Source organism: Mirounga angustirostris, unplaced genomic scaffold, assembly GCF_029215605.1.
Source record: "Mirounga angustirostris isolate CCGP_5_RB_7025 unplaced genomic scaffold, mMirAng1.0.hap1 SCAF_5, whole genome shotgun sequence".
Classification (NCBI taxonomy): Eukaryota; Metazoa; Chordata; class Mammalia; order Carnivora; family Phocidae; genus Mirounga; species Mirounga angustirostris.
This window is the reverse complement of record NW_026991713.1, coordinates 38,255,096-38,280,351: the sequence shown is the minus strand read 5'-3', so window position 1 is coordinate 38,280,351 and position 25,256 is coordinate 38,255,096. Positions and strand designations below refer to the sequence as shown.

The 25,256-nt window shown below is 36.3% G+C and overlaps 1 protein-coding gene across 2 annotated transcripts in view; it reads left to right on the top strand.

The window, feature by feature from the left end:
* OTOGL (otogelin like) overlaps positions 1-25,256 on the top strand; it is a 131,424-nt gene that overhangs the window by 102,648 nt on the left and 3,520 nt on the right. For both annotated transcript variants that reach the window (XM_045867283.2, XM_045867282.2), the window contains 13 exons: positions 1,282-1,423; positions 2,966-3,151; positions 4,751-4,963; positions 5,436-5,540; positions 13,021-13,128; positions 14,518-14,619; positions 15,122-15,226; positions 15,312-15,352; positions 17,501-17,564; positions 18,640-18,818; positions 19,266-19,370; positions 22,578-22,697; positions 24,080-24,125. In XM_045867283.2, the coding sequence (XP_045723239.1) occupies positions 1,282-1,423; positions 2,966-3,151; positions 4,751-4,963; positions 5,436-5,540; positions 13,021-13,128; positions 14,518-14,619; positions 15,122-15,226; positions 15,312-15,352; positions 17,501-17,564; positions 18,640-18,818; positions 19,266-19,370; positions 22,578-22,697; positions 24,080-24,125 (1,516 nt within the window). The remainder of the gene's footprint in view (positions 1-1,281; positions 1,424-2,965; positions 3,152-4,750; positions 4,964-5,435; positions 5,541-13,020; positions 13,129-14,517; positions 14,620-15,121; positions 15,227-15,311; positions 15,353-17,500; positions 17,565-18,639; positions 18,819-19,265; positions 19,371-22,577; positions 22,698-24,079; positions 24,126-25,256) is intronic.

Genomic DNA, 25,256 nt, shown 5'->3' with positions numbered 1-25,256 from the left:
CATATGGGATTTCAAGCAAAAATACCCAGAAAAAGCTTAGAAACATAATTCTGGAGCTCAGAGGAGGTAACTTGAGGCCAGGATCAGGTTTGGGGAGTTCTTTGTGTATGGATTTTTAAAAACAACCATGAGTAATGTGCAGTGTTCCAGAGTCTGCTCTGTACATTTACCATATATTAGCTCACAGCTATCTTAAGTAGTAGTAAGTTTATGTTTAACTCTTTAACTTATGAAGAAACCAAGGAAAAGATTTACATGCCCAAGATGGTGGTATGAGTCCAGGCAGAACATCTGTAACTAGTAGACGTGACCACTGAGGATGAGGTCTAGAGAAACACTCAGAATAAGAGGTAGCAGAGGAGCTGACACTGGACAGGTGAACAGGCAATAGAATGAAGTACACTAAAAGTCCAAGGAGAGGGTTTTAAGAAGGAAACTCTCAGTGTTCCCTGGATTCCACAATGAGCGTGCTCTTGACCACAGCAAGTATTCCATGTAAAGTGAAGAATTGGAAACCAAGGGAATGCTATAAAGAAGACTAAAAGAATGTAGAATCTTGGTCTTTATAGACATGGACCTTGAAGAAGAAAGGATGGGATATGAAAAATACAAAGTATTTTTATCTGGCCCTTTGAACTTTGTCAGAATTTGGCATCTGCATGGAGATGTTTAGTACATTTGCTGAATGAACGAGTAGAGAGAAAAATTGGAATAGATGTTGCTACAAGTTAAATTATTTAGATTTCAGGCAATTCTAAATCAAAATGAAACAATCTGTAGGAAGAAATCTCTTTAAATTGAGGCATGTCAAATTACATAAATTGTTCAATGTTCAATATTAATACATAGTTTTTGAGAAGCATTTATAACCTCATTTAATAACTAATGCCATGTATCATTATGGAATGCTTCAGAAACTTCCGGTTTTATCCATCGTAGATTAAAGTCCCATTCAGTGTATGGAAAAGACGATTCTGACCCGAGGTATAATATCAGAAATAGATTTTGCTAGGTCCACATACTTTGTTTCTTTTTCACCTTTATAAGATATACTTATGTAGATTAGTGCAGACAATATTAACCTTATGTAAAATATGTCTAAAAATATTTTCACATCAGAAGTGACATCTAGGATTATGAAGTTTGGAATCTAAGGTCAAGAAAGATCCATAATAAGTCTTAACTTGCTACCCTTTGATTCTCTGAATAGTTTTCGACTAACTTAGGGCCTTTAGAGAAATAAAACAACATAACTTATCCCAAGGCAAACTGTGTCTCTAGGTTTCACCGCAGAACTTTTGTGAAAAGATGTGGATCAATTATACCTATTTTTGGAACTATGAATGTGATGCACTTTCTGCCTATGTGGCTCTGTGCAACAGGTTTGACATCTGTCTTCAGTGGAGAACACCTGATTACTGCTGTAAGTAGTACATTTTCAGTAATATTTTCTAACAATCCTATAGCATTCCATGTTTTGCATTCACTTCTTTTTCTTTTCATTTTTCATCACAAAATAATTTTGTAAGAATAAAACGCAGATAAATGTAACGTAGAAGTTAGAGGCCAGCTCACCCACATAGGCAACTTCTAGTTTCATCCTGATCTAAATCTAAGGTTGGCCTCAACCCTCCCAAAAGAAAACCTAGTCCACAAAATATGAATCAGCAAAATCAATGGAAATATTGACGAAATCACAGGGGGATTGAACAGGGATTTTAAATCTGTATCCCAGAGCACATTTTGTTGGTTTCAATTCAACCCGCCTCATTTGACCCCCGGCTTGTCCCCTAGCTTGTGAAGAAGATACAAATTTTTCTGTTCCCTTTTCCTCCTTTCCTGACATAGTATCCACATCCTGGAAGCTAATCTTTCTTTGATTGGTATCTAGGTTCAGTCTTTTTCCAAATACATGTTTGTGGATCCTTTTTCTTTCGTATGTATACTTTGCCAATTTTTATCTATGGGGCTCATGCTTTCTCATCAAGTTGTAATGCTTTTCATAAAAATTTTATTAAACCTATATCCAGTCCTGGGTATATTTCACAGAAAATACTGTTAATTTAATTTAAGAAATAGCAATTAAATGGAGTAAGTGGTAAAAGATGGTCAAAATGAATATTAATGAAATGCTCCAAAATAAAATAAAATTTTTCATTTTCCCTAGGAGAAAAAGTAAAATACATATAGAAAGGATAAGATATCACAAACACCAGTTACATGACTTCATTTCAGACATAAAGCAGCTCCTGGTGTGCTTTACTATCCCTTACCTCTCTTTGTTCCCAGAGATAATCACTATTCAAGAGTGGGGTTGCTTGATTCATAGGAAATGCATGACATCTCTAATTTTAATAGATACCATCAAATTGTTCCCCGCTGAGATTTTACCAATTTATACCCCTACCAGCTGTGTGTTCATTTTTTAACAGTATGATTTTTTAAGATCACTGAAAATCAAAAGAATTGTCTAAAACATCATTTAGAAACTGTTCAGCAATTGTAGTTTCTTTTGACAGTGAAGGATTAAACCTAAACACACAGCATTTTTCTTTTTTTATGGCTTGGTTGAGTTACATATTTAAAGCATATTTCTGTGCTAAGTCTGAATAGACTGTTCTATGTCCTCACTACACAGAGAAGTAACCTCATACTAGTCGATCCTGTATTTATGCCAACTAGATTTGGGCTGCCTTTTGATCACATTTACTTGCTACGAATCAGATGAGCTTTTCCTACTATAACATAACATATAATACTAGCTGGACCCCCAGAAGATACTCAAAAATGCCTATTGCTTCTTTTGTTTCTAGTTTTGGGTTACATAATAAATGAAAAATGAAATTTGAAGAGACCGAAATGGGCAAAATTCATTTTCAGAAAGAAATCCAATATTTCTTCCTTTTACTATAATCCAAAAAGGTGACTTTTCTCATTAGCAAATTCTGTCCTCTGTTATTCATAGCTCTGAGTTGCCCAGAGGGGAAGGAATATCAACCCTGTGTGAAGACTTGTGAAGCAAGAACATGTCTGAACAGGTGGTTTTATGGACATTCTTCATGTTTGAATTTAAGGGAAGATTGCGTGTGCAAAAATGGAACTATCCTTCACAGGCCAGACTCAATTCAGTGCATTCCAGAGCAAGAATGTGGTAAGCAGCAGAGTGCAAGATGACTGCTTAGGGACTTGGCAAATAAATAAAGCTTTTTTAGATCTTGGGGAGATGTGCTGAGAAAGATTGATCAACAGGTCCCCTAGGTGTTGGAAAGAAAACCGGTTTGTTTGTAGTTTGATTTTAATATGTTACCCAAATTAGATGTTTTGGTGGTGATGTGGTTTTGTTGTTGTTGTTGTTCCAAGTTTTTATTTAAATTCCATTTAGTGAATATACAGTGTAGTATAAGTTTCAGGTATAGAATTTAGTGATTCAACACTTACATACAACACCCAATGCTCATCACAACAAGCGCCCTCTTTAATGTCCATTACCCATTTAACAACCCCCCCCACAGCGATGCAGTGATGATGTGTTTTAGTCTCTACCTATGCCTGTAATAACTAGGCGGGGGTATGATAAATTAAAAATTAAGAGCATAGGATGTGAACTGAATTGAAATTCCAATTATTTCATGTAATAGTGATTCATCTTTACCTCTTTGACCCTGGGTTAGCATCTGTAAAATGGAGAAAATAATAGCACTTATCCCATAAAGTTAGTGTGGGGATACATAAATAATACAAAGCATTTTGCAACAGTGCCTAGAGAAAAATAACCACTCAAGAAATGTCAGATAATGTTATTATCTGGGAGAAAACATTTAATTGTTCAACTTTCATTTTCAAACCATTTCATTCTGACTCATCGTCTCCATGGTGGTTACAGATGAAAATAGTGCAAAACTGAGAAAATTGCAGTACAGAGCTTAACATTATGGTTAGAGGAAAAGAGATTAAGCTAATAATGAAAGAGAATGGGCAAGTAGAAGTGAAATGCATATATAGTTCCAGAAAGAAGTTTGTGTTTGCCATTGAGAAAAGTATTTGTAGAAGACTTTGAGAATAAACAGGCATGTTTGTTTTTTTAGGGACCTGTGAGGTTGGTTTGACAGTAAAGAGAATAATATAAAAGAAGTTCATTTGAGGCTGTGGGATATGGCCATCACTATATTCATCTCTATCATTTTTAAAAGAACTACTAGTGGACCATATTTATCATTAAGTAAAACTTCAATAATAAAACTACATAATTACTAAATAATGAGTCACTAAATAATTAGCTACTTCCCACATTTAGATTTTAAAGTTGACATGTTTTGAATTTTCACTGGACAAAAATGATAAATATGTGATAGGGACTTTTTTTCCTAATACCACTCAGTTTGAACAGTTAATATTTTAAAACTAACTTACATTTCTTTTACTGAGTTTGTTCAAGCAAAATAAATCATATTAACAGGACAAAATGAATAAGAAATAATGAACAGATTATCTTATGTATAGAAGAGGACATGCAAATTTACAGATAGTTGTAGAAGGGAAAATATTTTTGTAGATTACATTACAAATTTCATGGAAGAGAAGTGCAAGCTACTAGCTGATAAAAAGAAGAATCTGTAAGAAAGGATAAATCTGTGACATGTTATCTATGTCGCTGAGCCAAGTCAAGTCATGGTCTGAAATTCAAATATCATAGCCTGATTTATTTTAGTGTCCAGGTTATGAGTGATGTAACATTGTCCATCTTTTTAAGCATGCACAGATAGTGAAGACCAACCTCGTACTGCCGGGGAGGTTTGGAATGGGGGCATTGGTGAATGTGCCCTCTACAAATGTTTGGAGAATGGAAGTATTATTCCTACAGAACCTGATTGTGATGAAGAGCCCTCACCAATTTGTGAACGAGAAGCTGAAGTTGTCCTGAGCATCACTGATAAGTGGACCTGCTGTTCAAAGAAAGTTTGTGGTATGTGTGCAGGCCAAAGACTTCCCGTCTGTCAATGCCACAAAATATGTTGATATTATTTGTGAAAAAATCAGGACATGCATAATGTTTAGTAAACAAAAGTGTTGAGGTAAAAACAGAAATATGGCCATAAGTATCATTTCTATTTTCTCAAAGCAAGTTTTTTCTCATTATGGTTTTGCTGATTTTGCAAATACACATACAAAACTCTAGCTATAAGCAATTAATAGTATTCAATAATATGTGACAAGGTTCTGGGAATCTTTGACTTAGGACAATTAAGGGTGAAAGGACCATAATAAATAAACCTTAAATCTGCTACCTTTTCACATATGACCCATTTGTCAGTTGAATGTGTTTAATTGCAGTGTAAAAACATGTATAGTAAGAAATCACTTCACTGATTTGAGTTAGAAGCACAGATTTTAGTTATATTCGCTAATATTTTAGTGCTTCTGTTTCTTATTTCCAGGATGTGACATGACCTTATGTGAAACTGCTATTCCAACATGTACGAATAGTCAGAAATTGGTTGTTGGCCATAGTCCTCTTTCTTGTTGTCCACAGTATCAATGTGGTGAGTAATTAACTAGGAAAAATAAGAGTGAGGTTCATTGTTCAGAATAGTGAATTAGATTCTCATTCTTTGGGTCTACAAGAAAATGATTTGTTATAAGATACTGTGAAGTTGTCTTGCTAAAGATAGTTCTTTTTTTTAAAAGATTTTATTTATTTATTTATTTATTTATTTATTTATTTATTTATTTATTTATGATTTTATTTATTTATTTGACACACACACAGAGGCAGGCAGAGGCAGAGGGTGAGCAGAGAGCCGGACATGGGGCTTGATCCCAGGACGCTGGGATCATGACTGGAACCGAAGGCAGACGCTTAACCAACTGAGCCACCCGGGGGGGTCCCAAAATAGTCCTTTTTAACCTGCAATTTCTTTATAAATAAATGTATATATATATATATATGTATATTTTAAGTTTATATATTATATTAACACATGGATTTAGATTAACTCATTTTAAAGATCTTAATCTTAGCAGAAATATATAGGAAATAGCAGGTATGGTATTGTAATTTATAAGAAACTACATACCTGGTCTTCTACCCCATTCTCAGTACAGAGCTCCTAATCCCGTTTCCTAAATGAGGAGACCTATAAAGGTGTCTTTTGTTATGTTAATGACTGCTATTGGAAAGCCTTTAGCTAATCTGAGAATGGGATCTGGTTGCCAGGGGAACCAATCCTGTGACTGGAGGGTTAGAATTTTTCAGTCCCATCCCCTGACCTCCAGGGAGGGGACAGGGGCTGGAGGTTGGATCTGATCTTAAATAGCCAATGATTTAATCAATCATGCCTACGTAATAAAGCCTCTAAAATAAACCCAAAAAAGACTGAGGTTTAGAGAACTTCCAGGTTGGTGAACACAAGGAAATTCAGGGACTGGTGTGCTCTGAGAGGGCATAAAAGCTCCCTACCCTTTCCCTATCTTTGCCCTATGCATCTCTTCCATCTGGCTATTCCTGAGTTATATTCTTTTTTTTTTTTTTTTGGTAGTTTTTAATTTTATTATATTATGTTAGTCACCATACATCATTAGTTTTTGATGTAATGATCCACGATCCATTGTTTTCATATAACACCCAATGCTCCATGCAGTACGTGCTCTCCTTAATACCCATCACCGGGCTAACCAATCTCCCGTCCCCCCTCCCCTCTAGAACCCTGTTTGTTTCTCAGGTCCATAGTCTCTCATGGTTCATCTCTCCCTCCAATTCCCCCCCCATTTTTCCCTTCCTTCTCCTAATGTCCTCCATGTTATTCCTTATGTTCCACAAATAAGTGAAACCATATGATAATTGACTTTCTCTGCTTGACTTATTTCGCTTAGCATAATCTCCTCCAGTCGACCCATGTTGATGTAAAAGTTGGGTATTCATCTTTTCTGATGGCTGAGTAATATTCCATTGTATATATGGACCACATCTTCTTTATCCATTCATCTGTTGAAGGGCATCTCGGCTCTTTCCACAGTTTAGCTATTGCGGACATTGCTGCTATGAACATTGGGGTGCATATGGCCCTTCTTTTCACTACATCTATGTCTTTGGGGTAAATACCCAGGAGTGCAATTGCTGGGTCATAAGGTAGCTCTATTTTTAACTTTTTGAGGCACCTCCACACTGTTTTCCAAAGTGGCTGTCCCAACTTGCATTCCCACCAACAGTGTAAGAGGGTTCCCCTTTCTCCACAACCTCTCCAACATTTGTTGTTTCTTTCCCTGTCCATGTTGGCCATTCTAACTGGTGTAAGGTGGTATCTCAGTGTGGTTTTGATTTGGATTTCCCTGATGGCTAATGATGATGAACATTTTTTCATGTGTCTGTTAGCCATTTGTATGTCTTCTTCAGAGAAGTGTCTGTTCATCTCTTCTGCCCACTTTTTGACTTGATTATTTGTTTTTTGGGTGTTAAGTTTGAGAAGTTCTTTATAGATTTTGGATACCAGCCCTTTATCTGTAGTGTCATTTGCAAATATCTTTTCCCATTCTGTGGGTTGCCTCTTTGTTTTCTTGACTGTTTCCTTTGCTGTGCAGAAGCTTTTTATCTTGATGAAGTCCCAAAAGTTCATTTTTGCTTTTGTTTCACTAGCTTTTGGAGATGTATCTTGAAAGAATTTGCTGTGGCCGATGTCAAAGAGGTTACTGCCTATGTTCTCCTCTAGGATTTTGATGGATTCCTGTCTCACATTGAGGTCTTTCATCCACTTTGAGTTTATCTTTGTGAGTGGTGTTAGAGAATGGTCGAGTTTCATTCTTCTGCATGTGGCTGTCCAATTTTCCCAGCACCATTTATTGAAGAGACTGTCTTTTTTCCATTGCATGTTTTTTCTTGCTTTGTCAAAGATTATTTGACCAGAGAGTTGAGGGTCCATATCTGGGCTCTCTATTCTGTTCCATTGGTCTGTATGTCTGTTTTTGTGCCAGTACCATGCTGTCTTGGTGATCACTGATTTGTAATATAGCTTGAAATCGGGCAACATGATGTCCCCAGCTTTGTTTCTCCTTTTCAACATTTGCTTGGCAATTCAGGGTCTTTTCTGATTCCATACAAATTTTAGGATTGTTTGTTCCAGCACTTTGAAAAATGTCATTGGAATTTTGATTGGGATGGCATTGAAGGTATAGATTGCTCTGGGTAGCATAGACATTTCAACAATGTTTATTCTTCTGATCCATGAGCATGGAATATTTTTCCATCTTTTTGTGTCTTCTTCCATTTCTTTCATGAGTGTTTTGTAGTTCCTAGAGTATAGATCCTTTACCTCTTTGGTTAGGTTTATTCCAAGGTATCTTATGGTTTTTGGTGCTATTGTAAATGGAATCGTTTCTTTAATTTCTCTTTCTACAGTTGCGTTGTTAGTGTATAAGAAAGCAACTGATTTCTGTGCATTGATTTTGTATCCTGCCACATTACTGAATTGCTGGATGAGTTCTAGTAATTTGGGGGTGGAGTCTTTTGGGTTTTCCACATAAAGTATCATGTCGTCTGCAAAAAGAGAGAGTTTGACTTCTTCTTTGCCAATGTGAATACCTTTTATTTCTTTTTGTTGTCTGATTGCTGTTGCTAGGACTTCTAGTACTATGTTGAACAACAGTGGTGAGAGTGGGCACCCTTGATGTGATCCTGATCTTAAGGGAAAGGCTCTCAGCTTTTCCCCATTGAGGATGATATTCGCTGTGGGTTTTTCATAGATGGATTTTATGAGCTTGAGGAATGTTCCCTCTATCCCTATACTCTGGAGAGTTTTAATCAGGAAAGGATGTTGTATTTTGTCAAATGCTTTTTCTGCATCAATTGAGAGGACCATATGGTTCTTCTCCCTCCTCTTATTAATGTGCTCTATCACATTGATTGATTTGCGAATGTTGAACCACCCTTGCATCCCGGGGATAAATCCCACTTGGTCGTGGTGGATGAGCCTTTTAATGTATTTTTGGATCCTATTAGCTAGGATTTTGTTGAGGATTTTGGAATCCATATTCATCAGGGATATCGGTCTGAAATTCTCCTTTTTGATGGGGTCTTTGCCTGGTTTGGGGATTAAGGTAATGCTGGCCTCATAGAATGAGTTTGGAAGTTTTCCTTCTGTTTCTATTTTTTGAAACAGCTTCAGTAGAATAGGTATTATTTCTTCTTTGAATGTTTGGTAGAATTCCCCAGGGAATCCATCAGGCCCTGGACTCTTGTTTTTTGGGAGGTTTTTGATCACTGCTTCAATCTCGTTACTGGTTATTGGCCTACTCAGGTTGTCAATTTCTTCCTGTTTCAGTCTTGGCAGCTTATAGGTTTCCAGGAAGGCCTCCATTTCATCCAGATTGCTCAGTTTATTGGCATACAGTTGTTGATAATAATTTCTAATAATTGTTTCTATTTCCTTGGTGTTAGTCATGATCTCTCCCTTTTCATTCATAATTTTATTAATTTGGGTCCTTTATCGCTTCTTTCGGATAAGTCTGGCCAGTGGTTTATCAATCTTATTAATTCTTTCAAAGAACCAACTTCTAGTTTCGTTGATCTGATCTACTGTGTTTCTGGTTTCTAATTCACTGATTTCTGCTCTAATTTTAATTCTTTCTCTTCTAATGCGTGGCTTAGGCATCGTTTGTTGCTTTTTCTCTAGTTCTTTAAGGTGTAGAGTTAGTTGGTGAATTCGGGATTTTTCTATTTTTTTGAGTGAGGCTTGGATGGCTATGTATTTTCCCCTTAGGACCGCCTTTGCAGTATCCCATAGGTTTTGGACCAATGTGTTTTCGTTCTCATTGATTTCTATGAATTGTTTAAGTTCTTCTTTGATTTCTTGGTTGACCCAAACATTCTTGAGCAGAGTGGTCTTTAGCTTCCAAGTGTTTGAATTTCTGCCAAATTTTTTCTTGTGATTGAGTTCCAGTTTTAGAGCATTGTGGTCTAAGAATATGCAGGGCATAATCTCAATCTTTTGGTATCGGTTGAGACCTGATTTGTGACCCAGTATATGGTCTATTCTGGAGAAAGTTCCATGTGCGCTCGAGAAGAATGAGTATTCTGTTGTTTTAGGGTGGAATGTTCTGTAAATATCTATGAGGTCCATCTGGTCCAATGTATCATTCAAAGCTCTTGTTTCCTTGTTGATTTTCTGCTTAGATGATCTGTCCATTGCTGAGAGTGGAGTATTGAGGTCTCCTACAATTAACGTATTGTTATCAATATGACTCTTTATTTTGGTTAACAGTTGGCTTATGTAGATGGCTGCTCCCATGTTGGGGGCATAGATATTTACAATTGTTAGATCTTCTTGTTGGATAGACCCTTTAAGAATGATATAGTGTCCTTCTGTGTCTCTTATTACAGACTTTAGTTTAAAATCTAATTTGTCTGATATAAGAATTGCTACCCCAGCTTTCTTTTGAGGTCCGCTGGCATGGAAGATAGATCTCTATCCCTTCACTTTCAGTCTGGATGTATCTTTAGGTTCAAAATGAGCCTCTTGTAGACAGCATATGGATGGATCCTGTCTTTTTATCCAATCTGCAACCCTGTGCCGTTTTATGGGAGCGTTTAGGCCATTCACGTTGAGAGAGATTATTGAAAGATATGAATTAATTGTCATCATGTTGCCTGTGAAGACGTTGTTTTTATAGATTGTCCCTGTAAATTTCTGTTGTAGATCACTCTTGGGGTCTTTCTCCTTTTATAGAACCCCCCTTAATATTTCTTGTAGGGCCGGCTTAGTGGTCACATATTCTTTCAACTTCTGCAGGCCATGGAAGCTCTGCATCTCTCCATCCATTCTAAATGAAAGCCTTGCTGGATAAAGTATTCTTGGCTGCATGTTCTTCTCATTTAGTACTCTGAATATGTCTTGCCAGGCCTTTCTGGCTTGCCAGGTCTCTGTGGATAGGTCTGACGTTATTCTGATGTTCCTCCCTCTGTACGTAAGGAATCTCTTTCCCCTAACTGCCCTTAAGATGGTTTCCTTGGTTCTAAGATTTGCAAGTTTTACTATTACATGCCGGGGTGTTGGCCTGTTTTCCTTGATCTTGGGAGGGGTCCTCTCTGCCTCTAGGACTCGAATGCTGGTTTTATTCCCCAGATTAGGGAAGTTCTCAGCTACGATTTGCTCAAATACATCTTCTAGCCCTCTCTCTCTCTCTCCACTCCCTCTGGGATTCCAATTATTCTGACATTGGAACGCCTCATGGTGTCACTTATTTCTCTGATTCTATTTTCATGGATTCTGAGTTGTTTTTCCCTGGCCTCCTCTTTTCCCTTTTTATCTATTATACTGTCTTCCAGATTGCTTATTCTCTCTTCTGTCTCAGTTACCCTAGCTGTTAGATTATCTAGATTGGATTGGATCTCATTGATAGCATTTTTAAGTTCTGCCAATTCACCTTTTATTTCTGCCCTTAGAGACTCTATGTTGCCATTAATTGATTTCTCCATTCTAGCCATTGTCTTCACAATTGCTAGCCTAAATTCCATCTCTGACATCTTGGTTATGTCTGCATCCATTTGTAAATCTGCAGCAAAAGTCATAATCTCTGAGTCTTTTCTGTTTTGGGGGCTCCTCCTCCTAGTCATTCTGTTGATGGGTGTTTGAGGGAATGTATAGAGTCCAAATTATTGACCAGAACCCAAGCAAGATGCACCTGTTTTCTTGGGACCTTAGGGTTGCTGGCCTCTTGTTTTCCCAGCCTGTCTTCTGCGGGAGGGGCCTGCCATGCTGTTACTCAGGCAACCCTGTTTGGGCGGAGTTGCCCTGCGCCCCTGGGGCGGGGATTGGGCTCAGTGGGAATCAGTCTTTGGGGCTTTTGTTCTCTGGCGCCTTTCCCTGGCGGCTTTCCGGTCTTTTCCGCGAGTCAGAGCAGAAGAGACCGTTTCCAACCCTCTGCCTCAGAGCAGAGAGACCTCAGTCTGTTCTTCAGTGAGCTCTCCAGGCCACACCGTCTCCTTTTCTGTCCATGCTGCTATAAACTGCAGCATCCTGCGTTGTGCGCCCCTCCGCAGCGCTCCCAGTCCTGCCTCCAGGTCGGGGCATGTCTCTGCCCTTGGTGCTTCGAAAACCGCCAGCTGCTCCCAGTTCGCGCGGGCGCAACCCCGCCACTTGGGATTTCCACCCCTGGGGGTTGTAGTTCACCGGCAAGACCCCGGCGCACCAGGTTTCCCTTTTCCGTCTGGGAGGCTGCAGTTCGCATGTGCGTGACCGTCGCTCCGGTTTCTGTGTGTGGGGGGGTGCTGCAGTTCGCGTGTGCGCGACCCCGCCGGTCTGGTTTTCCACCCCGGGGGCTGCCCTAAAGTTCTTTCCTGATGCTACTGGTCTGCGAGTCTGTGCCCCGTCCACAGCGCACAAGGCTGTCACTCACCAGCGGTGTAGGATCCCCACGGCCAGGCACCCTCCCGCTGCCGTTTATCCTCCGATATCTGCCCACAGAATCACGGCTCTCTGCTTCATACCTCAAAACCAACTGCCTGCGATATTCTGTTTGTAGAGATCCAGATCTTCTTACATCTCAGGCTGATTTTGTGGGTGCTCAGAGTGGTCTGGTAGATATCCAGCTCAATTCCGGGGCCCAGTTGAAATAGGGTCCCCTACTCCTCCGCCATCTTTCCCCTCCCTGAGTTATATTCTTTTATAAAAAATTGGTGATCTGGTAAGTAAAAGTTTTCTCTGAGTTCTGCTGGCTGCTCTAGCAAATTAATCAAACCCAAGGAAAAGGTTGTGGAAACCCCCGATTTATAGCCAGTCAGCCAGAAAGGAGTACAGGTAACAAGTGGGGCTTATAACTGGTGTCTGTAGATACTGTCAGAATTGAGTTGAATTGTAGGACAACCAGCTGGTGTCTAGAGAATTACTGGGTGCTGAGTGGGAACCCTCCCCCACCAAACACACTTTGAGTTAGCAAGATTTATATAAATTCAAAGAGAACTAAACCATACAACTTTATTTATTTTATCATTTCACTTTATACAATTTTTCAAATATCTTGGTGTTTCTGCAGAATGTGACCAATTGAAATGCCCCAGGATTTCAGTACCAGAATGCAGAGAAGACCAATTCATAATTCAAGTTCAACAGGAAGAGCCTTGCTGTTTTTCTCCTCTCTGTGGTGAGTGTTCTGTGAGATAACTTTTTTGAACCAAAGGGAGAATGTAGGGAAAATCTCTTATTTGATATGAATTTCATGGGACTGATGGTAACCAATATTCTGCTGATATACTGATAGGAATACAACTGAATAAGAACAGTTGAAAAGAAAGTACGGCATTTTAAATGACTCGACAATTATTACAGTTAGCATTACTTTCTCTTATTATATATATGGGCTATATATATCAGTCAAAACATGCTCAAGACAATATAATTAAAATTTTTTTTTTCTTTAATAAGGCTGGTACCAGTTGTTTTTAGAGAAAAATTTAGCCTTGGCTTTCCTTGAAGAACCAACTGAAATAATGGACTCTGCTAAGCCATTAGAGAACCACTTTAAAACTTCATTTTATATATCATGTGTGATGTTATGTGTGAGCATAGTGATGATGGAAGAGAATGGTAGAAATGAAATGAAAGGTGTCTGGGAAAAGACTATAGGGAGTCATATATTCTGTCTGATGAAATGGACACTGAAAATTAAAAAGTTCTCTATTTTCCATTTCAAGTGAATTTTCATATCAAAGACTGGTGATTAATGTAGGTTTCAGGTGTACCTATGGAAATCAAAACACATCTCTTTGTACCAGTTCAGGTTCTCTGAGTGCAGGTGGCAAAATGGATTGCTTAAGGCTAGTTTACACACAACCAATTACTGGAAGGCTTGGGGATCAAGATTTTGTAGGATCAAGATGAAGCAGAAAAACCAAGCCCTGGAAGGAGAGAAACCAGCTACTCCAGGGGGCAGTCACTAAGGACTGAGTCAGCAACATCCATTTCCTGCCCTGGTGTGCCTCTGTTTATGATTCAGATGCCATAGAAAGAGATTCTGATTTGTCTAATGTGGGTTGTTCCTACACAGAGGCCTGCTGAGAGTCAGGCACCTTTATTAAGAGTCATTCCAAGACAGTATGGGTGGGACATTTTGCCAGGGTCTTTCAGAGAATTGTAATTGAAGTGAACAGCCCAAAAGAACAAGTGCGTACTCTATTAATATTCTTCCATAAATTGGAGTAATCAAGGGTAGCGAATTCAGAAAACTGAAGTAAATAAATCAATGACATTTTGATCCTAGGAAAAAGAAAGTTGCTCTAGAAATCTTAATGCTCTGTATTTCTGGTAAGATGGTGTTTTTCTTGGTCACTGTGTTCAGAAAGCATATAGCAATATACCTACTAGTACTGTTTTCATGACCAAATGAGGAGATCTGTTAAAGCCTTATTTTCCCTTTTTCCTATTTTATTAAACATTATTTCATGTTGATTTTTATATGTCTGTAGTAATCCAAATTAATAATTAGCTTGTTTTTAGCTCAGTTGTGATTTCTGGCTTTTTGTTTTACCTTCAGTTTGTGACTCTTGCACGGAACCTATTCCACTATGTACTGATGGGGAATTTCTCACTGTGGATCTTAATACTACACATTTCTGTTGTCCACGATATTACTGTGGTGAGTATATCTTAACTAATTTAAAATATTTAGATTTACCCAATATTTAAAAAGTCCCATGAATCTTCATTGCACTGTTACATCAGACCTTCATTGAATTCTAGTATATAAAATATATATTAAGTATAGGTAATATTTTTATACATCTAAGAGCTCTTCTTGGATAATATCATTACCTCCCCAAAATAGATTACTATGACTTTTCTCATCATCCTAGAATTTCTAGCTTCCCAGGTGATTCCATACATTCTCTACTTCCTTTCTTTTAGTACACACCTGGCATTTCTCAGGGCTCTTCACCTGCTGAGCTGTCCTAGTTCTACTACTGTTGTACTTGCTTGGGAGTCATGTATTCCATCCCCACCGATACATGGCAAGTGAGTGGTGGGAGAAATATGAGTCCATGCATGACATCAGCAATGGCAGTGAATTAAATGGTAGGTAGTGAGGATAAGCTTTTACAAGAAGCTAACCTTTATCCGTGGAATTTTTTTCTATTTAGTTTGTGACCCAAATCTTTGTCCTGCACCACTACTCGACTGTGCAGAGGATATGAAGCTTGTCAAAGAAAATGTATCTGGTCAATGTTGTCCAACATGGCATTGCGGTAACTAATTTTCATACTTTGAAGTTTTATTACAGTACAGTGATATATTCTGACCAACATAAATATGTTGATTTTTGCCTTTTAGAATGTAGCTGTGAAAACCTTGTTATGCCAACTTGTGAAGTGGTAAGAACACATATTTTGATTGAATTGTCATATTATTTAAGTTAGTTTATTCTTCCTTTATCCCCCTTATTTCTGAGTTCTCGGAGTTAATGAAATTATCCTCTTTAATTATACTGAAGTTGATTAAAGTAACATGCTCTGGTATCAGGGAGCAGTAAACTCTTTTTATTTACTTGAGATAAGAAAAGGCAATCCATTATTTTTTTCACGGGTGACTGAATCTACTAGCCTTATATCTACTTCACTGGTCTTAAAATGAAGCAAAACATTGAAAAAAAGATTATCTCAATATTGAGAGGTGTCCCCAGTGATTCTTCAAGAAATTGTGCCAATGATGCTTCTATTGTGGAGAAGGAGGGGATATAAACATGTAACTGTTGGTGTTTTCTTAAGAGTTATCTACGAACATTTTGTAAATAAGAAAGTTGAGGTCTAGAGAGAGCAAATGATTGACTGAGATCTTTAGGACTCAAACCAAGGGTTGTTTTATGTCTGTGTGTGCTTTTGTGTATTCCTTTATTCTTTCTACTCTGCCATAACTCCTTCATTTCCTTTAGAAACTATAGCCCAGACATAAGTTGAAATGAGAACAAAAGCAAGTTGAAACTGCCTTGTTTTTATTCCTGGCCTGGACTCTTCCTACCTGTGCTTCACTTTCCTCATCTGCAATATAAAAATAACAATACCTACATCATATCAATAAAATAAGTTAATATAAATTACTTAGATAGTACCTGATACATAGAAAGAGCTCAATAAGGATTAGCTAGAATTATTATGATAAAATAAACACAGTACTCAGAATGTTAACCACAAGGTACAGATCATCATGGAGAACTTTCTAGGGAAGTTAACCATCAAGAAAAGTTTGGAAGAAAGTGATAGTTCAGAATAATGGATGAAAGGAGCTGAGCTATTTTAGATAGAGGCTAGGTTGAACATGAATAAATGCACCAAAGTGTGAGGTAAGAAATGTATGCTGAAAGATAGCAACCTTTCTCATGCCTTGAGAAAAAGCATCCAACTCTTGGTTTTGGCTCAGATCATGATGAGCTCAGGGTCATGAGATCAAGCCCCCATGTTAGGCTCTACACTCAGTACGGAGTCTGCTTGGCATTTTTCCCTCTTCCTCCCCCTCCCACCCCTGCCTCTCTCCTTAGTTGCACTTGTGCTCTCTCTCTAAAATAAATAAATAAATAAATAAATAAATAAATAAATAAATAAATATCTTTAAAAAAAGAAAAAAGAATCAAGTTAATTTTATTATTGATATCATATGAAAATTAAATGCACTCAGGAAAAGTTATTACTCAAAAATGCAATTCTTAAAACTTTAAACCTGGTACTACACTGAGAGGACCCTATATCGTTTCTGACAGGGCAATGCTTAAGATTGGTATGACAGCAATTTATTGACACCTAAAGGTTATACTGCATTTTCTGTGTGTCCACCCTATTGTAAGTTCTTTACCTGAATTGACCCATTTATTTCTCCAACTAAACCTAAGAGGTAGGCAGTGTTATCATACCCATTTTAGAGATGAGGGAAGTGAGGAGAAGCCTGACTCAGTAACTTCCCTGAGGTCCCACAGCTAGCAGGCAGCAAAGCCAGATGCGCACAGAGCAGCCTTGTTCCTGAGTCTGTGCTTTTAGTCCCTCTACTATACTCTTCTGCTCCTGCTTTTATGCTGTTGCAGCCTTGCTCCATGCAAACATCAGAACCTTGGACCACCTCTATAGAGAAGATCAAGAATGTTTGCACCAACCAAAATTTCCGGGATTAGCACATATTCTCTTATCTCCAACTATCCACTAGAAGCCCAGATTCCAACAATATTTTCAAGTTATTAAAGACCATAAAGATCATCTTCTCTACTTTCACTCATTTAATAGATAAAGAAATTAAAGTTTAGAGAGATTAAGTGATCCATAATCATATTGTTTATTGTGAATTTTTTCTGTAGGCTGCTAATTAAATGACCACTGTGTTAATCAAAGCCTGTTTACTATCAAATATTTATTAAGCACCTGATATGTGTCTGGCTGTGTGGTAGGGAACTTACTAAATGTTATACTGTGTATATATTTTTATAGTTGTCATATAATAAGCTGTACAAGTCATATTTAATACTAATATCTTTCTAATAGGGAGAATTTACTGCAATAGACTGGAACTTTCAGAGTGACTGTGGATGTGTACAGTATCTCTGTGGTAACTATGTTTTATCTAGCTTTTAAATGACATGAATATTATTGGTATCTATTGTTCACTATTAATAAATTAAAAATGATTTTCTTTGAGCTATATTACACATTTTAAGCCATTTTGCCAGTTTTTTATTATAAAAGTGCACTGTTATTTTTCAGTTGCCTCTTTTGTAATATCTCTAAATGTTCTGACAAATATGTTAATGGGACAGAAAAATGAATGTCTTTTTCAGAGGCTTTGCAGAATTTTAAAGTTGATTCTATGGTTCTTTTTAATATATATATTTAATATTTTAAAAATAAACATCTAAAAGGGAGACTTATTGTTCACTGTGCTATCATTATGGATGTTAACATTGTAAAACATAGAACTGATTTTTCTATAAATTAACAAATCTTCATATTATGTATTAGTGGGTTAATAAAAAACCTTTTATTCAACAGCTTGAAACTTTTGCATTTTTATATGCAAGAAAGCTTAAATTCAGTTGTTGGCAAGGCACAAAGAGCTTCTGAGCTGAATCTTCATCACTAGTCTAGCCTAAATTAATATGCTTTTACTTTGTATCAACTACCTTCATCATTGAATACGATGTACAAGGCTATATTTTGCATCACAACAAAATTGAAAATTTTCTCTCAAAAGAACCAATAAAAACCATAAAATGTTAGTGCCACCATGAAGAGCCCCACTACTATTGATTTAGATATTGCTTCCATCTATATCTACTCCCCCAAATTGTCATGTATGTTTCCAGAAGAGAGGATAACAAGTAGCTTGATGATAAGTCTAAAACTCTGGAATCTGCTATGAAGTATAGTTTTGAAGACAGTTCAAACAGTAAAGAGGAGTTGACTTTACAGATCACTTTCTTATTGTATGTTAAGGAATAAATGTGCTACATTCATTATTAAGTAAACTCTTGAATTATTAACAAAATATAGAGGTAAAGATCTTCTTATTGGTTTTGGAAAAAAAAATTGCACATCACAATGAAAACATAAATATAAGTAAAAGTTCCACTGATTGATTAATAAAAAACTCAAAATAGTACTTTTCATTGACTTTCTTTTCTTAGAAAAGGATGATGTGTGTGTATTTCAAGCAGTATCAGTATTGAATCCTGGCCAATCTATGATAAAGTATTTGGAAGGGGACTTTTGTTATACAGTGGAGTGTCTGGAAGAAAAAGATAACCATATAGGCTTTCACACTCTGAATTTTACAATGGTGAATTGCTCAAAAGAATGTGACATTGTAAGTATTCTTTGTAAGTCATTCCAGTGGAGAGTTGAATTAATCATAAAATGGCAGCTATAGAATTTTAACTAGTGAATACTGCATAAATTTGAAGTATACACTTGAATAGTTCAATATTCTATTAATGTGTAATATATCTATACAATGCATATTTTCCTTTTCCTGTGTATGATCTTGAGCCTTATTATCTATTTATCTATATAGCTTGCTTGACCTGCTTGATGAATCTTGGCTGCTAGATGTAAAGGCTAATAGTTTTCTTCACTTTCTAATACAGCTATATAAAGTCAATTATTATTTGAAGTGCCTCAAATTCAACCTTTAAATTGCTTACAGGTGTTCTGAGAGAGCATATAGTAATATTGGGAAGCACTTCCAGAATGGATTCATTAAAAATATTGGTATTGTTGTGTGGCTAATTAAATGTACTATCATTATACCCAGCACCAGGTGTACATTCCATCTCCAAGTGATTATGATTGCTGTGGTACCTGCAAAAATGTATCCTGCAAATTTCAAATGGAAAATGGAACATCAGTTATATATGAGGTATGAATTCCTTAGTTCCTAAAATAAGTTCCTTGGAGGGTAGCTCTCTCTGCAATTTTCTGAAGATGATTTTATGTCAAATAAGTTTGAAAAATATCACACATGCACACACACACACACAGAGTTCTACATACAATAAATACACTCATATACAGCACACAAGACACAGTTACATTTGTTACATTTTAAAGTTTCTGATAATTCCTGCTGTAAAGGAATATGTTTAAATCATTTCTGAAACTCATTTTAGTATAGATCCTCATTTTTTTTCCCAGATGTGAGGAAAATGGGCTTTGAGAATTGCTTATTCTAATTGTTAGACCAATAGAAAAAAACCATTATTTTGTTCACTCATTTAAAATGAAACATTTTCTTTTATTTTTTTTATTATGCTCAGTTAGCCACTGTGTGGTATATCATTAGTTTTTGATGTAGTGTTCAATGATTCATTAGTTGCATATAATCACATATGCTTATCACATCACGTGCCCTCCTTAACGCCCATCACTCTGTTACCCCATCCCTCTGCCCCCTTCTCTCTGAAACCCTCAGTTTGTGTCCTGGGGTCCATAGTCTCTATGGTTCATCTCCCTCTCTGATTTCTCCCCCTTCAGATTTCCCTCCCTTCCCCTATGGTCCTCCGTGTTATTGCTTATGTTCCACATATGAGTGAAACCATATGATAATTGTCTTTCTCTGCTTGACTTACTTCACTTAGCATAATCCGCTCTAGTTCACCCATGTCGATGCAAATAGTGGGTATTCATCTTTTCTGATGGCTGAATAATATTCCATTGTATATATGTATCATATCTTTTTTATCCATTCATCTGATAAAATCTTAAAAAACAAAGGTGGGGGGTGCCTGGATGGCTCAGTCAGTTGGGTGCCTGCCTTCCACTCAGATCATGATCCCAGAGTCTGGGGATCGAGCCCCACATTGGGCTCAGTGGGGAATCTGCTTCTCCCTCTGCCCCTCACCCCTCTCGTGCTCTCTCTCTCTCAAATGAATAAATAAAATCTTTAAAAGAAATTTAAAAAATGAAGCATTTTAACAGAAATCTGAAACTCACAATGTTAACATTTTACTATTTCAGGTATTTAAGATTTCAGTGGGTAAATAAGATAAAAGACTTAGAATATTTTTTACAAAGAAGACTTCAAGAGTCAGTAATGCTGTATCACATCTTTCTACCAAAAATAATATAATAATTATTCAGAACGCTCCTATAGTCTCATAATAACTCCATATAGGTTTATGGACTGACCTACTCCTTCCCTAGAAAAGAGAAAGGGAACTTTCTATTTTTAGTGCAGTTATTAGTGATGTCATCAGATTTAGGAGTGTGACTAATTCTTTGTAACTTACATTACCTGAAAGTTGTTCCAGTTTATTTTTGCCATTCTTAAGTGTTTTCATTAATAGTTTAATCATCTAGAGGTCTTACTTCTGGTGTTCTTAATTACATGGGATTAGTCACATATCCCCAAAACACATTTCTCCAATCCTGTGCATTTTATTAAATAAGAAGATGAATAATTGTCTTCTTGTGCCATAACCTATGTTTCGCAGTTATGTACAAACTAGTGTTACCAATTTAAATAGTGTTGTTGATACTGTTTGTTTTATCCTAGCAATATTTCTATTTTATAATATATTATTTTAAAGAAGGGGCTTTGAAAACAAAACCTTCTAAAATGATGAGGAAGACATAGGTGTCAGTGAGAGAAAAGGAATCAGAATTTACTTGAAAAAACACAGAAATTTGGGGCTTTTAGTAAAAGGGCAACATAAACTCTATAATCAATAAATCCAGGAACCATCTATTTATATGACTAGTATTCACAGTGATAGCCTGAAATGTAGATAAAAGACTAAATTATGTTCAGAAAATTTTTTGAGAACTCAACAAGTAATGCAATCAAGGTAAATATACATCAAGATGGTTAACTCCTGCTCTTTCAAAGATAAGCTTTAGTTATCTAGAAATCTAATTTCTGTGGAACAACTGATTTTTGATTTCAGATAAACAAGATTGTACTATTTGAACTGGATATTAACAGAATTACTATTTGAATTTGAATATTTTATTTTCTCTTATACCTGGACTTGGAGATCTTTTCTAATTAAGGTTCATAGAAGATCTAAGGATATTTGTAAGTTAAAATAGAATCTGGAGAAAAAGAAGTTCATCAAAATTCCTTACTGCACAAGGAATCTTTAAGCCAGAGTTTGGCTAGCATTTTATTTTTATTATTTTTATTTTTTTATATTTTTTAAAGATTTTATTTATTTATTTGAGAGAGAGAATGAGAGGGGGTAGGGTCAGAGGGAGAAGCAGACTCCCCACTGAGCAGGGAGCCCGATGCGGGACTCGATCCCAGGATTCCAGGATCATGACCTGAGCCGAAGGCAGTTGCTTAACCAACTGAGCCACCCAGGCGCCCTTTTTTTTTTTTAAAGATTTTATTTATTTGAGAGAGAGAATGAGATAGAGCATGAGAAGGGGGAGGGTCAGAGGGAGAAGCAGACTCCCCGCTGAGCAGGGAGCCCATGGCTAGCATCTTAAAATGTGGGTTAAAAAATAAGAATATAGATCGACAACTACAGCTCAATAATTATGTTATAATATGTCCAGCTGCTTTTATTTCTAAATAAGAATTCTGAAATCAGGAAAGAAATAAACAGTTATTATGTTTAAAAATTTGTTAAAGGAATAGGAATATGTTTTAAAACAATGATAAGGAATATAAAACTAGAAGCAAAAGTCAATTATCACTGTCATCCAAAGATTTTGTAATTGTTTTGTTGATAAGGGAGTAGAAGGAAGAATAAACAAATCTCAAGAAAGGAGGCATATTAACTAATATGATTTGTTGTTTTATAATTAGTGAGGGAATATTAAAACAAGACCTTTGTCACTTGGGCAAATTGGATAATTAATCTTGTAGTAGAAACACATACCTATTTGTTTCTTTCCTCTCTATCGCTTTATTTGACTTTTACATCTCAGTTCTAGTATGAAACCAAATACACATGCACACACACCATCTATGTATTTTTAATCCTTTTAGATAAGTTTGGGAATATTTCCAGATGGACATTGTATGCCACAGGAAGTTCTCTGCATCTTGGATAGGAAATATTCTACTTAAGAAACATACCAGATTTTAATAAGCAAAACAGTAACTTTCTCTTATTTTTAGGAGGGGAGTACCTGGCACTATAATTGTACCACATACGAATGTGTTAAGACTGATGAAGGGACAATGATTCTGAACTACAATATGATCTGTCCCCCTTTTAATGAGACTGAATGCAAAATGGTTTGTACTTTATCATATCTAAGAAAATGTAGTATTACATATAATTTAGAAAATATGTTTTCGAAGGTCGTACATAAATACATTGTGGCTTATTTATTTGCTGTACGTTTTATTTTCATGTACACATAAAAGCTCATTATATTTCTTCAGTTTGCCATTTTGAGTTATAAATGGTGTTCCAAATAACTTTGATTCTCCCTGAACGGACATTGTGCTAGATCAAAGAATTATTGAAAAATCCTTTGATCAGCAGACCTAGCCTCTCTTTCAGTATGAATTAATAATCAATTAGAGGTTGGCCAATTTTATTTCTTAAACACACAGCCAGATTTATGATGCCATTCCCTTTTTAATTCATGCTGGCCTAAATGAAATTTGTCTTAACTTCTCTGAGCACAGGCCATGGTGGAACCTGGCATATATCACAGCACTGCTGATCCTTTAGCTTAGATACCCCAATTCCTTATTCTCTCAGAGAAGAGTCCATTGGGAAAGTAGATTTTTGGAGCTGATAGATACTTTTTTCTTACAAGATCCTTCGTAGCTTTAACTATTTAGGAGATAGTAATCCCTAATGAAAAGTGAACTTTGTTCTATTGTGTAGGCAATATTTTTCTTAAGTATGCAGAAATAGCATAGTCTCACTGATTTTTTTTTTTTCCCAAGATGTGCCCTTTTAGTGATGGTGGCTAGCTGGCTGGGTAGGTAGATATCGTATATAGTAAAGTAATAGAATTTCAGCTCTGGAAAGAATCTTAGGCATCATCTTATTTCCCAGATCCATTTTTATAGTGTAAGTTCTGTTACTTGAATTGTAATTAGCAAGTTACCAAAAGCAATTAGTGGCTTACTGTAAGAATTCAAAAAGATAATCAATAAAATTTTCTTAATTTAGTCTTAGGCAAGAGTCATCCTGAAGTGGTGGATATTTTTGAATAAAATGATAAAAAGATACATCATTTTAAAAATCAGTTATATTCAGGAACTTAGTCTTGTCTCATAGAGTACTTTAGGTTATTTCAAGGAGTTGAAAAAAACATAATGGCCTCTATTTAGAGTACCTATTAGTACTTTGCTTTGGTAAGAATTTTTTTGGTGTTATTTAAAATGTTTTTAAATAAATAAATAAATAAGTAAAGTGCTCTTCTAAGTAAGTTAATCTTTTTGCACTTTGTTTTACTAGTGAATAACAAAAATTTAAACAAAATATCAGCTCCTAATTTTAAAAACAAATTCTCATTAGAAATGGTTAAATTTCTATCATTTTCCTTTAAAGGCTTTGTGATATTTAATAAAAATACTGAGAGTTATTTTTCTATTTCTAGTCCAAGAGGAAATAACAAACACTGTGAGTTTTGACTTTATTCCTTCTCTCTTCCTAGAATGAAGGGATTGTAAAGCTTTATAATGAAGGCTGTTGCAAGATCTGTAAGTGAGGACATATTACATGCATTAATTTGATAGATTAGTTTTAATTGCTCATGGTGATTATGATTTTTCTCATAAAATTCAGATCTTATGATGCAAGGAGGGAAGCACATTTTATAATGTTATTATTTAAATGTTTGTCATGTGGTTAATTATTTTATAATTTGGTCTTCTGGAATATGAATAAAGTATTTTTAATTTAGATGAATATTAACCTAAATATCAGAAATTTCTTTATTGTTGTATTTCCCAAAAGGTTTTGCATAGGATTTTAATAGGTTTTAAGTTAAAAAAGTCTCTGTAGTCAAATTTGCTTGGAACATGATGGGCTATACAAAGTTAGCCCATCTCAAAGATGTGAATGGCATTGTGATTTCAATAAGGACCTTGGATTCTGTAACTCCATGTTGATTATTAAACAAGTAAGTACATCTTGTTATCCGAGAGCAGGCAGGGGAAGATCTATACAACTGACCATAATCCTGCTATTTATTGCCTGCCACACATTGGCACTATTATGCCCCCTGAAGACTGTATTGCAACCAAACTTCACAACAGTTCTGGGAGGTAGATCGGGAGGTAAGTATGGTTTCCCCTCCAGATAAGGAAATAAAGCTTTAGGAAAGTTGATTGCACTAATCAGTAATGGACTCAGGCCTGTCCAGTGCCCAGGCCCAGGACCTTTCACTTCTGCCAAGCTCTCTGAAGTTGCAGAAAAATACCAACCTACCTCAGTTTCTCCCATCTGACATGTAAGGACTTGTGAAATAGTTTCTGCTTCGGTATCACAGAATCCTTGTCTGCAGACTTTGCTTCTGGGTGACTGGGCTATCTTGGAGAGACTGGAAGTTGGATATGCCTCTTGGTACTAATAAGTTCAGCCAACTAACAATAAATTTATGCTGTCCCAGTTATATTCATTGTATGAATTAACTAATCAAACTGATTTCTATGAAGTGCCTGCCATGTATGAGGCACTCTTTTAGGCACTGGGACTATGATAGTGAATGATGCAATACCTGCCTGCCTAGTGCATATTAGGAAGAAGGGGGAGAAACAATGAACACATAAATATATTGTGCCAGGTAGAGATGAGTGATATAAAGAAAAATAGTACAGAATAAAAGGGAT